We start from the raw sequence: 18,247 nt of genomic DNA, 5'->3' as shown, positions 1-18,247 counted from the left end.
GGTGAAGCGGGTACCCATCACTGTGCCAAGAGGTGTGCTCTATGGTTTCACATAGGACTCTAGTGATTATCATTTAAAGTTCCCACAATGCATAATTACACCTCATAAATGTTAATTGACTTATACAGTTGGCTATATGTGTATAATAAGTGTTCCAACTACTATTACAGCCACTAGGAAGTCCATCTGACCTTAACAGTTACTGAGCTGACCAGGTCTTTAACTCATTCATAGAACACCGACTGGTTGCATTGGGTTTAACTATTACCGAACCTCTTCTTCATTTGTATATGTACATTAGTTGTAACAATAGGAATAGAGATCACGCCATTGACGTGAATGAACAAGGTACCATTTGTATCATATGGACTGTGAATATACAGGTACTTGCATATTTGCGCTTCCTAGAACTGCCTATTGAGGAAGATCTGTGTCACTTCTGTTGATTGTGCTCTGGTTATACGGTACAACTGCGATGTAGTACTGGTTATATAGTAGAAGAGTGATCTTCGTTATTTTACCTACTGTAGTTCTCTAGAATGGTTCTCGAGGTGTATATATTGCAATGTTACAATGTGAGATACAGCGAGGGAGATTTATTAAACTAGTGAAAGGGAAAATCGTGCAGTTGACCATTAAACCAATCAGGTTACTGGTTTCATTTTCCATCTAGTCTCTGAAAAATGAGACCTGCAATATCATTGGTTGGTATGAGCCGCTACGCCACTTTCCCTTTGGAGCCTGTAGCTTTGTTTCCATAGTAACACTGCAATTAGAAAGCAATGGAAGTAAAAAGGGCACAACAGCAGTGTATTTTAGCAGGTTGTCGACAGTCCTTGCACAGTCCTAAAGTTGGCTTTCAGCATGTTGGCATAGTGCAGGATACTAGATTGCAGGTCTAACATGGTAGGACGTGGAAGCTGTCAGTTTTTTGAATTGTACAAAATTATGTTTTATAAGGGATCAATTGAAATAACTTAGTTTGTTTAAAACCGCTGCAAATGCCAATGGGTATATCTGTGCATTTTTTCACAGGAACAGTATGGAATAGAACCAACCATGGTTGTACAAGGAGTCAAAATGTTATACATCCCAGTTATGCCTGGTCATGCTAAAAGACTGAAACTTACGTAAGTATTGCTCTGGCCAAAAATAAGCATAAGGCTGTGTTCACATCAGGTTTTGGCCTATGTTTAATGTGTAGAGATGACATATGCAGTTGAGTTGCATTATTATGACCACTTTCTACAGCAGCAAGCAACTCATGAAGGAAGTCACATGTCATGAGCTGGCTTGGTGGGTATCTAAGGTCTACGATAGGCCAGGGATCAGCAACCTGTTGGCAGTATTTCTGAAACTGTGCTGGTGAATGTTGGCTATGAAGTTGCGTGAGGGCGGACTGACACACTACAGTGTGCAGCTCATTGCCAGAATAAACCAGGGGGCTACCAGACATTTGTCTAAAACATCGGATCGGCAAACTCTACCACATATGTGGCTCCGAAGCAGAAGGTTAGTCACTCTACTTCTGCTAACGACGTTGCATCGGCAGAAAAGGCTTCAGTTTTTTCAACAGTATCAGAATGGTATCTCTGCTGATTGGCAAAAAGTTGCTGTCTCCAATGAGTCACGTTTTCTCCTTTATCAAACGGATTAATGTTGGCGTGTGAGGCTGTAAACATTGGAGAACAGACACCCTACAACCATTGCTGGAAGAGCAGTATTATGGTCTATGCCCACTCATCCATGTGGCAGATACACCCATACAAGCTGATTGTCTTTCCTGGAGAGGATGAGATTATCTAGCAAGACAATGCAACATGTCATATGGCTAGAAATGGCTGACATTAAGAGTATGACCAGTACTTCCAAATGCCACCCTGGCTCATTAATTCCCTAGACTTAAACCCAGTTGAGCATCTGTCACCCCGATCGTCATGTTCACTCTGTGGATCCTCTCCTACGTACCCTCCAGCAGCTGTAGGACGCATTGCAGTCAGCATGGCTCCAGATACCTGTGACTTCCTACCAGGACCTTTATTGAGTCACTTCCAGCCATCTAGTTGCTGTCCATGCTGCACATGGCAGTTACCCTGGTTATTATAATGTGACTCGGCTGTGTTATGTTAAAGGGATGCCTCAGATGAATTCAAAAAGAGGGAAGTAGGAGATTGGCTCACCTCAAATGATGGTGCGGGGAGGCAGATCCTCAGTTGTCACAGGTACAATCCACTGATTCCACAATGGTGTAAAACTCCAGCACTTGTTAAAGCATCCAAGTTTATTCATCACAGCAAAAGAGAGATAGACGCTTATTCATTTCAGACAGTTAATTGTGTATTGTCCTTAATCTGATCTTAGTCTCTCTGGTCTGTGTATAGGAACGAGCTGTCCCATTGAAATGACTGGGACGGCTTAGGTGTAGTTACACCTGCTCACTGGTGCGGATGCGACAGCGAGCAGGTAAATAATGAAGAGAAGGCCGTGCCGGCACAGCGTACGCCTTCTCATCATCCAGCTGATCAGCTTGGGTGCTGGGTGTCGGATCCCCGGCGATCAGATATTGATAACCTATCCTGAGGATGGTTCATCAATAAAAATAACTTGGACAACCCCTTTTAAAACCAACATCACTTTCTGTTCAGGTATTCACAACCTGGATAATCGGAAAAATTAACACTTTCATTTCCTAAGAGTCAATCTTGATTCATATTAACCACAGGCATTTGCATGGGGAAGTGAACAGGCCCACCGATCGGAGAGACTAAGCAATGATTAAGGACAGTACACACTTTTTTGTCCAAAACATATCTGCGTCTCTCATGTTGGTCTGGATGTTTTAATGTGATAAATAAAGTCTATTGATTCATACAAAGTTTGTTGAAAGCACGGCGACCATTCAAATTGCATCTGTCAGCAGGATTGACCCCATTAAACCTGACGTAATGCCTGGTAGCGATGATCCTACTAATTAAAAACGATTCTTTTCTGGTGAAAATCTGTTTCTAGAATCGGTGCATGTGCATCTCCTTCAGCTTGCCCCACTGCTGAGATCATTACTGTGCATGTGCCAATGATGTCACCCCCAAACCAGAAGAGAAAATACTATCTCCTCTTCAGGCTAGAGGGTGACATTTTTGCCACATACTCAGCAGTGGGGCAAGCTGAAGGAATCGTACTGCTGATTGTAGGAGATGTGCTGTATTACAGGGCCGGACAAGAGGACAATGATGATGCCCGTCCCTGTCAGTCAAGGGGAGCGGGGAGTGCCCAAATCTGGAAAATGAAATCAATATCAGTTTGGCAGGGGTCTGACTCTTGACACCCCTGCTGATCAGCTGTTTGAAGGGACGGTGGCACTCGTGCTGTACTACTCTGTAGCGGCAGTGCAGGATAATTACGGCTATTCACATGATTCACTTAGCTGTAATTACACTGCACCGCCACTACAGGAGAGACAGCATGCACAGAAACATTCAAGAGGAATGCCGGAAGTTGGACTTACTCAGTCCCCATTCTTTGGCTTCTGCTAGCAGGTGATTGGTGGGGGTGCTGGGTGTCTGACTCCAACTGATCTGATATCAATGACCTAAAACGATAGGTCATCGGTATCAGAGTCCTGGAAAATCCCTGTAAGCTATATTTTATTAGCCAGCAGGGCTCACAGTACATTGCTGACAGTAGAACAACTCCATTGTTCTATTGCTTTCAGGAAAGCTTTTGTGAAGATGGCTAAATTAGTTGGCCGCATTTGTCAAAATTGTGTAATAGCAAGCAACCAGAACTCCATTTTACTACTTTTGAGCCGCCTAGCCATTTTATTCTGTTATGCAGCTTTCGTTATTGAGGTCCAGTGTTTCCAGTTTTCAGTGGCATACCACGGAGGCAGACCATGCAACCGCTATGGGTCCCGGTGCTAGACTCCCTTTTTCTAACAAGAACATTTTCCTGCATTTGTCACTTGGGGGAACAAAATGCAAATGAACCATTTCAGCATCTATTCCAGTAAATGATAAATTCCTATCCAGTGAGCTCCCCCTAGTGGAGGCTGCAGGCAGCTAGCTTTGTAATAGAAGGGGGAGCAGGAGATTTATCAATGTATTTATGCCTGTTGCCAGTGTAAATACCTTGAGAAATATGGTGCTCAGAATAAGAGCCATATTTATGAAGCACCTATTCCACTTTTTCTGACATAGAATTCGGATAAAGCGGATGAGGTGGATGGTGACTTTTATAATTATTTTTTTATTTCTTCTGACTCCCCCCCCAAAAAAAACCTAAAACTAAATTTGTAATAAATCTCAGGCATTACACTTTGCATTGCCTGGGAGTGATTATCGAACACGTACTGGAAAACTGGGTGGGGCCCTATGCTTAGTTGTGCTATTGGGCCCTATGAGATCTGTGTACGCCGCTGTCGGTATTATACCAGTAAAGTTATTGAGCCCTTTCTTTGTTTTCTACTTTAGGATGCACAAGCTTGTAAAGGCTGGAGCTGATAGAAAATACGTCGACCTAACCGTGTCCTTTGCGCCCGAGACTGATGAAGATGAAGATTTACCTGGGCCCCCTGTCAGATATTACTTTAACAAGGAAAGCAATTAACAGCGCTGACGTTCTCCTCCACATGTGTTGGTACTACTTGTCACAACAGGGTGAAGCCTTAACAACAAGGAATCAGTGGAAGTAGTGATTTGCACTAATATTTGCATAGTGGAATCTGTACCTGTAGTGTCTCCCCTTGCTTTGTTGTATGCGTTTCTTTAAACTGGATTACAGGATGTTTGGATGCAATATTCTGTGCTGTAACCCCAAAAAAGTCATAAGAAAAAAAAACAGGAAAATATAAAAAAATAAAAAAACAGGAAGGAGAATTCCGACTACTGGGGACTGTACTGTGGGATTTGTACTGTACCTCGTTCCTGAAATGATGGAAGTGGATTGTGCTAGAATACTATAAAGTAATAATACGTCTGTGTGCCTTGTAGTCAGTATGTGCACATGAGATCGTCCAGCTCTGTATGTATGTGTTTATGTATATACAAAGTTAAAGGGAACCTGTCAGCATGAAAATGCAGTGCAGTCTGCAGGCGGCATGTTATAGAGCAGGAGGAGGTTGTTCTAAGTCATTTCCCATAAGGTTGCATTCACTTGACCGTATGCATTTTGCAGTCCGCAAAATGCGGATCCGCCAAAAAATACAGATGACGTCTGTGTTGCGTTTTTTTTTTTTTTTTTGGTGATCCATTGTTTGGTGATCCATTGTAAAAATGCCTATTTTTGTCTGCAAAACAGACAAGAATAGGATATATTCTATCTTTTTTGCAGAAAGGACACACGTATACAATGTGCTTTACAGGTTTGTGCGGACGCATTGAAATGAATGGGTCCGCATCCAATCCTCCAAAAATGCGGATCCGATGCGGACTAAAAATACGGTTGTGTGAATGGGGCTATGGGGGTGGTCCGTCTGACAGCCGTCTGTGTATACACACTGATAAGACCTCCCACTTGGCTGCCGAGCTCAGAAATAGCAGAGATTTAAATGAATAAAGTAAAAGTTTAGCAGAATCTTTTCCTCTAAAACTATATATCGATCTGCTCAGCTCCTCCTGCTCTATAATATGCTGCCTGCAGATTGCATTGCATTTCATGATGACAGGTTGTCTTCAAAAGTAACGTTACTCTGTGTAACTTGTACTGTGCCTCAGCAGCTCTCAACATTTTCCCTCTTCTATTCCCTCTTTTTTATACTGGTTTCATTGAGCAAGATCACAGCATATACTTACACAGGATAACGTAACCGGCTGTACATCATAAGGGTATTTTAAGTCCTTGACCCTTCAAATGCCTTAGTATTTTAAGATATGATGGAGTGGTGTAACGTTAGTTTGGCGGTGATGTTCATGCATAAACACAAACCATTTAATCTTGTTTTATTCATGTCTTGGTAAATGCTTATGTGTGTTCTGTATGAATTCTATGCACGTAGATCACATTCTTACAGTAGCAGATCAACCAGTTCACCTTAGCAGGTGTCCAACTATACATTTCAGCGGCTAAAATAGGGCATGGTAAGAGTGAACAGCTTTGAAAGGTCCTTTTACTTTTATGTTCACATTTCAATTTGTTTCCCAACATAAAATTCTGAAATTTCTAATGAATTTCTTAATAGGGTTGTCTCACTTTTATCATAACTTTCTTTTATGATAACTCCCATACAAATGTATCTTCTTCTCTCTGAATCTTTGAGAGTTCCACCTTTCAGACCTTCCACCTTTCTGTAGTCTGATTGGCATAAAAAAAAAAAAAAGTATTTCATATTAAAACCACTTGAAAGAGAAAAAGAGGGTGTGCCAACCATATAGAAAGCTGATAATCTGCCCACTATACCGGCTAATTCCAGAATAGTGTGTCCACTGCGGGAAACATGTTCCATGTGGGACCATGATTTCCCGTTATGGACACCTCCTTTGACTGGGTGACATTATAGTGATTTATAAAGCTGTGTGTCCCTACCCCATCTCGGATCTACTGAATTGTACTGAAATAATTCCATCAGTACAGTGCTATAGATCTGAGCTCAGGCAGGGACACACAGCTTTATAAATCATTAGTGTAAAAGTAGTGACCACTGCCTGTAAAGGGGCCATAGGCAGCATACAACAGAGGCCAGCATCTCATTACAATACTGTATGTTATTCTGAAATGCTGCAGGGAGAAGAGTCCACTGGCCATCCTCCCTCTAGCTTCTGTCAAGCTGGGTGGCCAAAAACTGGAAGGGACAGTTACTATGGGGAACGTTTATTTAAGGCCATAACTTTGTTGTCTACACTTCTCTTGGCATCTTACTAGAGTGCATTTCTGATCAGTACAGGCGTATTAATTCCTCACTTTGTTTTCAGAGTTGTTACTAGTTCATTGTATTGAGGGAGCCTGTCACTGTTTCTTTCTGTCTGTGTCCCTTTAAGGTTCTATGTAAGGGCTCATGTACATTAGCGTGTGCCGCCCGGTCCGTGCATAGGAAACCGCAAATTGCGGTCCTCAATGCGCGGGCACCGTCCGTGTGGCTTGTGCAGGCAGATGCAGACCCATTCAACTTGAATGGGTCTGTGATCCGTCCACACAGCAAATAAATAGCACAAGTTATATTTTCTTGCGGTGCTGAGGCACGAGCCAAAATGCCTTGGAAGCTTCCTTGGCCTTCCGCTCCGTGCTGAGGCACCGTATCTTCTGGATTGCCGACCCTTTCAAGTGAATGGCCGTGTGCATGAGCTCTAAGGCTACATTCACACAACAGTGGGGGAAAAAACGACTGTTAAAAATGTCAAAACAGTACATTTTTAATGCCAGTTTATTTTCCAGTGATTCTTTTTTGAGAAACAACCAATAAAAAAAAGTTACATTTTTCCCATAGTTCTAAAAAGAGGAACAGGGATAACTGTACGTTCCAGTTTGGGCCGCCCAGCTTGGCCGAAGCTAGAGGGAAGATGCCCAGTGGACTCTACCTGCAGCATTTCAGAATGCTGGCCTCTGTTTCGATTCTGTGGGGGATGTCGGTCTGTTAAAACAGACAAAATAGGACATGTTCTATTTGGAGGCTATTATTCTCCGGCCTTCAAAAAAAATTGACGTGGGAATACCCCATAGATTACTATTGTCTTAAAACGGTAACGTGACGGCCATTTTTCTCTGTCATGTGAATGTTGCCTAACTAGGCCAATTTTCCTGTGGGCTTGTTTAAAAGATACAGATTTGGAATAATTTTGTTGATCCATTTCTCGGTTTCTGTCTCAGTGTGATCAGTAAAGATTTTGGCCTCTATAAATATGAAAAGAGGTGTGTCCAAAGAAAGAGAACCATCTTGATAGCGCCCCTAGGGAGCCACTGTGGAAGTGGCTCATTAAGAGTCAAAATCCGTTGTTTTTTTTTTAAGCCGTGAGATTTCACAAGAGAATATAACCAATACAGATATTCAGCCGTAGACAGCTGTTTCAGGGTGCTTGCCCCTTCTTAGTATGGACTTTCTTGAGATACCTCTTTGCATATTCTTTTCCCATAGAGAACAAACAATGCGTCTTCATATCTTGGAGCACTGCCAATAAGTCTCCTTACAGGACTGCTCTCTTTAAGGAGATCCTGCACCCTGCCTAAGCTGCACTCAAGGCATTGCACTGATGAGGGGAAAGCCCCAGAAACAGCTGTCTACAGATGGGTATCTGGCTTGTCTGTATATTACCTTGTCAAATCCCAAGGCTTGTTGGAAAGTTGGATTTGACTCATAGGGAGTCTCTTCTACAAAGTGGCACTAGCAAGATGGTTCTGTGTCTTGGGAGATACCTCTTTGCATATTTATTTCCCATGGAGAACAAACAATGCGTCTTCATATCTTGGAGCACTGCCAATAAGTCTCCTTACAGGACTGCTCTCTTTAAGGAGATCCTGCACCCTGCCTAAGCTGCACTCAAGGCATTGCACTGATGAGGGGAAAGCCCCAGAAACAGCTGTCTACAGATGGGTATCTGGCTTGTCTGTTTATTACCTTGTCAAATCCCAAGGCTTGTTGGAAAGTTGGATTTGACTCATAGGGAGTCTCTTCCACAAAGTGGCACTAGCAAGATCATTCTGTTTCTTGGGAGATACCTCTTTGCATATTTATTTCCCATAGAGAACAAACAATGCGTCTTCATACCTTGGAGCACTGCCAATAAGTCTCCTTACAGGACTGCTCTCTTTAAGGAGATCCTGCACCCTGCCTAAGCTGCACTCAAGGCATTGCACTGATGAGGGGAAAGCACCCCGAAACAGATGTCTACAGATGGGTATCTGGCTTGTCTGTATATTGCCTTGTCAAATCCCAAGGCTTGTTGGAAAGTTGGATTTGACTCTTAGGGAGTCTCTTCTACAAAGTGGCACTAGCAAGATGGTTCTGTGTCTTGGGAGATACCTCTTTGCATATTTATTTCCCATGGAGAACAAACAATGCGTCTTCATATCTTGGAGCACTGCCAATAAGTCTCCTTACAGGACTGCTCTCTTTAAGGAGATCCTGCGCCCTGCCTAAGCTGCACTCAAGGCATTGCACTGATGAGGGGAAAGCACCCCGAAACAGCTGTCTACAGATGGGTATCTGGCTTGTCTGTATATTTCCTTGTCAAATCCCAAGGCTTGTTGGAAAGTTGGATTTGACTCATAGGGAGTCTCTTCCACAAAGTGGCACTAGCAAGATGGTTCTGTTTCTTGGGAGATACTTCTTTGCATATTTATTTCCCATTGGGCATTGGCAATAAGTCTCCATACTATGGTGTACTTCCAAGTAAGTCTCAATACATGACTGGTCTCTTTGAGATCCAGCACCCTGCCTAGACCTCAATAAATACATGTTCCCTAGATATCTATGACTAATGATTCAACATTTTATTTGATCAGATTTTATCAAATTGTGTATCAGCAAGCTATGCTGTTTCTGAGCTCGGGAAGCAGCATAGCTTGCTATGTTATGCTGTTTCCGTAACTCCCATGCACTACAATAGGAGCTACTGAAACTGATCAGGGCTGGCCCACTGTGCCGTTTCCAGACCCCCTGGTGGTCAGGACTTGGTCTCCTGCCGCCTTAGTAACGGTGAGAAGAGAAAACCCATTTAAGGGGAATCTGTCACCAGGAAATTCGCTGTTAAGCCAGGCACATTGCCTTTCAGGGCTAGCTCAGCTAAATGTAATGATATCCATTGCCTTTAATCCATAGGCAAATGAGCAGTTAAAGGGGTTTTGCAGTTTGTTTAAACTGATGATCTATCCTCTGGATAGATCATCAGCATCTGACCGGCGGGGGACCCCCGCGGATCAGCTGTTTGAGAAGGCAGGAGCCCAGGTTTTTTTTTTTTAGTATTTCTTTGCTTTTTAACAGAGTCAGGTCCATAAATATTGGGGCACAATTCTAAGATTTTTGGCTCTATACACCACCACAATGGATTTGAAATGAAACAATCAAGATGTGCTTTAGGCTGCGTTCACACGGGCGAGATTTCCGCGCGGGTGCAATGCAGTAGGTGAACGCATTGCACCCACACTGAATCCTGACCCATTCATTTCAATGGGGCTGTGTACATGAGCGTTTTTTTTCACGCATCACTTCTGCAATGCTTTAAAATCGCAGCATGTTCTATATTCTGCGTTTTTCACGCAGCCCTGGCTCCATAGAAGTGAATGGGGCTGCGTTAATAACGCATTGCATCTGCAAGCAAGTGCGGGTGCGATGCGTTTTTCACTGATGGTTGCTAGGAGATGTTGTTTGTAAACCTTCAGTTTTTTATCACGCGCGTGAAAAACGCATCAAAACGCATTGCACCCGCGCGGAAAAAACTGAACAACTAAACGCAATTGCAGACAAAACTGACTGAACTTGCTTGCAAAATGGTGAGAGTTTAACTGAACGCATCCGGACCTAATCTGTCACGCCCGTGTGAACTCAGCCTTATCTGCAGACTGTCAACTTTAACCACCTCCGGACCGCCTAACGCGCCGATGCGTCCGGAAGGTGGTTGCTTTTCTCCTCCTGGACGCATCGGCGCGTCATCTCGCGAGACGCGAGATTTCCTGTGAACGCGCGCACACAGGCGCGCGCGCTCACAGGAACGGAAGGTAAGCGAGTGGATCTCCAGCCTGCCAGCGGCGATCGCTCGCTGGCAGGCTGGAGATCCGAATTTTTTAACCCCTAACAGGTATATTAGACGCTGTTTTCATAACAGCGTCTAATATACCTCCTACCTGGTCCTCTGGTGGTCCCTTTTGTTAGGATCGACCACCAGAGGACTCAGGTAGGTCAGTACAGTCCCACCAAACACCACACTACACTACACTACACCCCCCCCCCCCCGGTCACTTATTAACCCCTTATAAACCCCTGATCACCCTATATAAACTCCCTGATCACCCCCCTGTCATTGATCACCGCCCTGTCATTGATCACCCCCCTGTCAGGCTCCGTTCAGACGTCCGCATGATTTTTACGGATCCGATCCATGTATCCATGGATCCGTAAAAATCATGCGGACGTCTGAATGGAGCCTTACAGGGGGGTGATCAATGACAGGCGGGTGATCACCCATATACACTCCCTGATCACCCCGTCATTGATCACCGCCCTGTCAGGCTCCATTCAGACGTCCGCATGATTTTTACGGATCCGATCCATGTATCCATGGATCCGTAAAAATCATGCGGACGTCTGAATGGAGCCTTACAGGGGGGTGATCACCCATATACACTCCCTGATCACCCCCTGTCATTGATCACCCCCGTGTCAGGCTCCATTCAGACGTCCGCATGATTTTTACGGATCCGATCCATGGATCCATGGATCCGTAAAAATCATGCGGACGTCTGAATGGAGCCTTACAGGGGGGGTGATCAGTGACAGGGGGGTGATCACCCTGATTACCCTGATCACCCCCTGTCATTGATAACCCCCCTGTAAGGCTCCATTCAGACGTCCGCATGCGTTCTGTGGATCCGATCCATGGATCCGTAAAAAATCATGCGGATGTCTGAATGGAGCCTTACAGGGGGGGTGATCAGTGACAGGGGGGTGATCACCCTGATTACCCTGATCACCCCCTGTCATTGATAACCCCCCTGTAAGGCTCCATTCAGACGTCCGCATGCGTTCTGTGGATCCGATCCATGTATCCATGGATCCGTAAAAAATCATGCGGATGTCTGAATGGAGCCTTACAGGGGGGTGATCAGTGACAGGGGGGTGATCACCCTGATTACCCTGATCACCCCCTGTCATTGATAACCCCCCTGTAAGGCTCCATTCAGACGTCCGCATGCGTTCTGTGGATCCGATCCATGTATCCATGGATCCGTAAAAAATCATGCGGATGTCTGAATGGAGCCTTACAGGGGGGTGATCAGTGACAGGGGGGTGATCACCCTGATTACCCTGATCACCCCCTGTCATTGATAACCCCCCTGTAAGGCTCCATTCAGACGTCCGCATGCGTTCTGTGGATCCGATCCATGTATCCATGGATCCGTAAAAAATCATGCGGATGTCTGAATGGAGCCTTACAGGGGGGTGATCAGTGACAGGGGGGTGATCACCCTGATTACCCTGATCACCCCCTGTCATTGATAACCCCCCTGTAAGGCTCCATTCAGACGTCCGCATGCGTTCTGTGGATCCGATCCATGTATCCATGGATCCGTAAAAAATCATGCGGATGTCTGAATGGAGCCTTACAGGGGGGTGATCAGTGACAGGGGGGTGATCACCCTGATTACCCTGATCACCCCCTGTCATTGATAACCCCCCTGTAAGGCTCCATTCAGACGTCCGCATGCGTTTTGTGGATCCGATCCATGTATCCATGGATCCGTAAAAAATCATGCGGATGTCTGAATGGAGCCTTACAGGGGGGGTGATCAGTGACAGGGGGGTGATCACCCTGATTACCCTGATCACCCCCTGTCATTGATAACCCCCCTGTAAGGCTCCATTCAGACGTCTGCATGCGTTCTGTGGATCCGATCCATGTATCCATGGATCCGTAAAAAATCATGCGGATGTCTGAATGGAGCCTTACAGGGGGGGTGATCAGTGACAGGGGGGTGATTACCCTGATCACCCCCTGTCATTGATAACCCCCCTGTAAGGCTCCATTCAGACGTCCGCATGCGTTCTGTGGATCCGATCCATGTATCCATGGATCCGTAAAAAATCATGCGGATGTCTGAATGGAGCCTTACAGGGGGGTGATCAGTGACAGGGGGGTGATCACCCTGATTACCCTGATCACCCCCTGTCATTGATAACCCCCCTGTAAGGCTCCATTCAGACGTCCGCATGCGTTTTGTGGATCCGATCCATGTATCCATGGATCCGTAAAAAATCATGCGGATGTCTGAATGGAGCCTTACAGGGGGGGTGATCAGTGACAGGGGGGTGATCACCCTGATTACCCTGATCACCCCCTGTCATTGATAACCCCCCTGTAAGGCTCCATTCAGACGTCCGCATGCGTTCTGTGGATCCGATCCATGTATCCATGGATCCGTAAAAATCATGCGGACGTCTGAATGGAGCCTTACAGGGGGGGTGATCAGTGACAGGGGGGTGATTACCCTGATCACCCCCTGTCATTGATAACCCCCCTGTAAGGCTCCATTCAGACGTCCGCATGCGTTTTGTGGATCCGATCCATGTATCCATGGATCCGTAAAAAAATCATGCGGATGTCTGAATGGAGCCTTACAGGGGGGGGTGATCAATGACAGGGGGGTGATCAGGGAGTCTATATGGGTGATCACCCCCCTGTCATTGATCACTCCCCCCTGGTAAGGCTCCATTCAGCCATTTTTTTTGGCACAAGTTAGCGGAAATTTTTTGTTTGTTTTTGTTTTCGTTTTTTCTTACAAAGTCTCATATTCCACTAACTTGTGTCAAAAAATAAAATCTCACATGGACGCACCATACCCCTCACGGAATCCAAATGCGTAAACATTTTTAGACATTTATATTCCAGACTTCTCACGCTTTAGGGCCCCTAAAAAGCCAGGGCAGTATAAATACCCCACATGTGACCCCATTTCGGAAAGAAGACACCCAAAGGTATTCCGTGAGGGGCATATTGAGTCCATGAAAGATTGAAATTTTTGTCCTAAGTTAGCGGAAAGTGAGACTTTGTGAGAAAAAAAAACAAAAAAAATCAATATCCGCTAACTTATGCAAAAAAAAAAAAAATTCTAGGAACTCGCCAGGCCCCTCATTGAATACCTCGGGGTGTCTTCTTTCCAAAGTGGGGTCACATGTGGGGTATTTATACTGCCCTGGCTTTTTAGGGGCCCGAAAGTGTGAGAAGAAGTCTGGGATCCAAATGTCTAAAAATGCCCTCCTAAAAGGAATTTGGGCCCCTTTGCGCATCTAGGCTGCAAAAAAGTGTCACACATGTGGTATCGCCATACTCAGGAGAAGTTGGGGAATGTGTTTTGGGGTGTCATTTTACATATACTCATGCTGGGTGAGAAAAGTATCTTGGTCAAATGCCAACTTTGTATAAAAAAAATGGGAAAAGTTGTCTTTTGCCAAGATATTTCTCTCACCCAGCATGGGTATATGTAAAATGACCCCCCAAAACACATTGCCCAACTTCTCCTGAGTACGGCGATACCAGATGTGTGACACTTTTTTGCAGCCAAGGTGGGCAAAGGGGCACCTTTCAGATTTCGCAGGCCATTTTTTACACATTTTGATTTCAAGGTACTTCTTACACATTTGGGCCCCTAAATTGCCAGGGCAGTATAACTACGCCACAAGTGACCCCATTTTGGAAAGAAGACACCCCAAGGTATTCCGTGGGGGGCACGGCGAGTTCCTAGAATTTTTTATTTTTTGTCACAATTTAGCGGAAAATGATGATTTTTCTTTTTTTTTTTCTTTTTTCCTTACAAAGTCTCATATTCCACTAACTTGCGACAAAAAATAAAAAATTCTAGGAACTCGCCATGCCCCTCACGGAATACCTTGGGGTGTCTTCTTTCCAAAATGGGGTCACTTGTGGCGTAGTTATACTGCCCTGGCAATTTAGGGGCCCAAATGTGTGAGAAGTACTTTGCAATCAAAATGTGTAAAAAATGCCCTGCAAAATCCGAAAGGTGCACTTTGGAATATGTGCCCCTTTGCCCACCTTGGCAGCAAAAAAGTGTGACACATCTGGTATCGCCGTACTCAGGAGAAGTTGGGCAATGTGTTTTGGGGTGTCATTTTACATATACCCATGCTGGGTGAGAAAAATATCTTGGTCAAATGCCAACTTTGTATAAAAAAATTGGAAAAGTTGTCTTTTGCCAAGATATTTCTCTCACCCAGCATGGGTATATGTAAAATGACAGCCCAAAACACATTCCCCAACTTCTCCTGAGTACGGCGATACCAGATGTGTGACACTTTTTTGCAGCCCAGGTGGGCAAAGGGGCACATATTCCAAAGTGCACCTTTCGGATTTCACCGGTCATTTTTTACAGATTTTGATTGCAAAGTACTTCTCACACATATGGGCCCCTAAATTGCCAGGGCAGTATAACTACGCCACAAGTGACCCCATTTTGGAAAGAAGACACCCCAAGGTATTCCGTGAGGGGCATGGCGAGTTCCTAGAATTTTTTATTTTTTGTCGCAAGTTAGTGGAATATGAGACTTTGTAAGGAAAAAAGAGAAAAAAAAAAAAATCATCATTTTCCGCTAACTTGTGACAAAAAATAAAAAATTCTAGGAACTCGCCATGCCCCTCACGGAATACCTTAGGGTGTCTTCTTTCCAAAATGGGGTCACTTGTGGCGTAGTTATACTGCCCTGGCAATTTAGGGGCCCAAATGTGTGAGAAGAACTTTGCAATCAAAATGTGTAAAAAATGCCCTGCAAAATCCGAAAGGTGCACTTTGGAATATGTGCCCCATTGCCCACCTTGGCAGCAAAAAAGTGTGACACATCTGCTATCGCCGTACTCAGGAGAAGTTGGGCAATGTGTTTTGGGGTGTCATTTTACATATACCCATGCTGGGTGAGAAAAATATCTTGGTCAAATGCCAACTTTGTATAAAAAAATGGGAAAAGTTGTCTTTTGCCAAGATATTTCTCTCACCCAGCATGGGTATACAGACGTGGACAAAATTGTTGGTACCCTTTGGTCAATGAAAGAAAAAGTCACAATGGTCACAGAAATAACTTTAATCTGACAAAAGTAATAATAAATTAAAATTCTATAAATGTTAACCAATGAAAGTCAGACATTGTTTTTCAACCATGCTTCAACAGAATTATGTAAAAAAATAAACTCATGAAACAGGCATGGACAAAAATGATGGTACCCCTAACTTAATATTTTGTTGCGCAACCTTTTGAGGCAATCACTGCAATCAAACGCTTCCTGTAACTGTCAATGAGACATCTGCACCTCTCAGCAGGTATTTTGGCCCACTCCTCATGAGCAAACTGCTCCAGTTGTGTCCGGTTTGAAGGGTGCCTTTTCCAGACTGCATGTTTCAGCTCCTTCCAAAGATGCTCAATAGGATTGAGGTCAGGGCTCATAGAAGGCCACTTTAGAATAGTCCAATTTTTTCCTCTTAGCCATTCTTGGGTGTTTTTAGCGGTGTGTTTTGGGTCATTGTCCTGTTGCAAGACCCATGACCTGCGACTGAGACCAAGCTTTCTGACACTGGCTAGTACATTTCTCTCTAGAATTCCTTGATAGTCTTGAGATTTCATTGTACCCTGCACAGATTCAAGACACCCTGTGCCAGACGCAGCAAAGCAGCCCCAGAACATAACAGAGCCTCCTCCATGTTTCACAGTAGGGACAGTGTTCTTTTCTTGATATGCTTCATTTTTTCGTCTGTGAACATACAGCTGATGTGCCTTGGCAAAAACTTCGATTTTTGTCTCATCTGTCCACAGGACATTCTCCCAGAAGCTTTGTGGCTTGTCAACATGTAGTTTGGCATATTCCAGTCTTGCTTTTTTATGATTCGTTTTCAACAATGGTGTCCTCCTTGGTCGTCTCCCATGTAGTCCACTTTGGCTCAAACAACGACGGATGGTGCGATCTGACACTGATGTTCCTTGAGCATGAAGTTCACCTTGAATCTCTTTAGAAGTCTTTCTAGGCTCTTTTGTTACCATTCGGATTATCCGTCTCTTAGATTTGTCATCAATTTTCCTCCTGCGGCCACGTCCAGGGAGGTTGGCTACAGTCCCATGGATCTTAAACTTATGAATAATATGTGCAACTGTACTCACAGGAACATCTAGTTGCTTGGAGATGGTCTTATAGCCTTTACCTTTAACATGCTTGTCTATAATTTTCTTTCTGATCTCTTGAGACAGCTCTTTCCTTTGCTTCCTCTGGTCCATGTCGAGTGTGGTACACACCATATCACCAAACAACACAGTGATTACCTGGAGCCATATATATAGGCCCAATGGCTGATTACAAGGTTGTAGACACCTGTGATGCTAATTAGTGGACACACCTTGAATTAACATGTCCCTTTGGTCACATTATGTTCTGTGTTTTCTAGGGGTACCATCATTTTTGTCCATGCCTGTTTCATGAGTTTATTTTTTTACATAATTCTGTTGAAGCATGGTTGAAAAACAATGTCTGACTTTCATTGGTTAACATTTATAGAATTTTAATTTATTATTACTTTTGTCAGATTAAAGTTATTTCTGTGACCATTGTGACTTTTTCTTTCATTGACCAAAGGGTACCAACAATTTTGTCCACGTCTGTATGTAAAATGACACCCCAAAACACATTCCCCAACTTCTCCTGAGTACGGCGATACCACATGTGTGACACTTTTTTGCTGCCAAGGTGGGCAAAGGGGCACATATTCCAAAGTGCACCTTTCGGATTTCACCGGTCATTTCTTACACATTTTGATTGCAAAGTTCTTCTCACACATTTGGGCCCCTAAATTGCCAGGGCAGTATAACTACGCCACAAGTGACCCCATTTTGGAAAGAAGACACCCCAAGGTATTCTGTGAGGGGCATGGTGAGTTCCTAGAATTTTTTATTTTTTGTCGCAAGTTAGTGGAATATGAGACTTTGTAAGAAAAAAAAAAAAAAATTAAAATCATCATCATTTTCCGCTAACTTGTGACAAAAAATAAAAAGTTCTATGAACTCACTATGCCCATCAGCGAATACCTTAGGGTGTCTACTTTCCGAAATGGGGTCATTTGTGGGGTTTTTCTACTGTTTGGGCATTGTAGAACCTCAGGAAACATGACAGGTGCTCAGAAAATCAGAGCCGTTTCAAAAAGCGGAAATTCACATTTTTGTACCATAGTTTGTAAATGCTATAACTTTTACCCAAACCATTTTTTTTTTGCCCAAACATTTTTTTTTTATCAAAGACATGTAGAACTATAAATTTAGCGAAAAATTTATATATGGATGTCGTTTTTTTTTGCAAAATTTCACAGCTGAAAGTGAAAAATGTCATTTTTTTGCAAAAAAAATCGTTACATTTTGATTAATAACAAAAAAAGTAAAAATGTCAGCAGCAATAAAATACCACCAAATGAAAGCTCCATTAGTGAGAAGAAAAGGAGGTAAAATTCATTTGGGTGGTAAGTTGCATGACCGAGCGATAAACGGTGAAAGTAGTGTAGTGCCGAAGTGTAAAAAGTGGCCTGGTCATGAAGGGGGTTTCACCTAGCGGGGCTGAAGTGGTTA

At 43.9% G+C, this 18,247-nt stretch overlaps 1 protein-coding gene across 1 annotated transcript in view; it reads left to right on the top strand.

Annotated features, from left to right (window-relative positions):
• Positions 1-9,865, top strand: part of UBA6 (ubiquitin like modifier activating enzyme 6) — a 101,730-nt gene extending 91,865 nt beyond the window's left edge. The window contains exons 32-33 of the mRNA XM_044304561.1: positions 1,036-1,130; positions 4,470-9,865. Coding sequence (XP_044160496.1) covers positions 1,036-1,130; positions 4,470-4,605 — 231 coding nt within the window. The 3' untranslated portion in view covers positions 4,606-9,865. The remainder of the gene's footprint in view (positions 1-1,035; positions 1,131-4,469) is intronic.
• Positions 9,866-18,247: the final 8,382 nt, after the last annotated feature.

This window comes from Bufo gargarizans, chromosome 1, assembly GCF_014858855.1.
Source record: "Bufo gargarizans isolate SCDJY-AF-19 chromosome 1, ASM1485885v1, whole genome shotgun sequence".
Lineage (NCBI taxonomy): Eukaryota > Metazoa > Chordata > Amphibia > Anura > Bufonidae > Bufo > Bufo gargarizans.
This window is presented reverse-complemented; position numbering and strand designations above follow the sequence as displayed.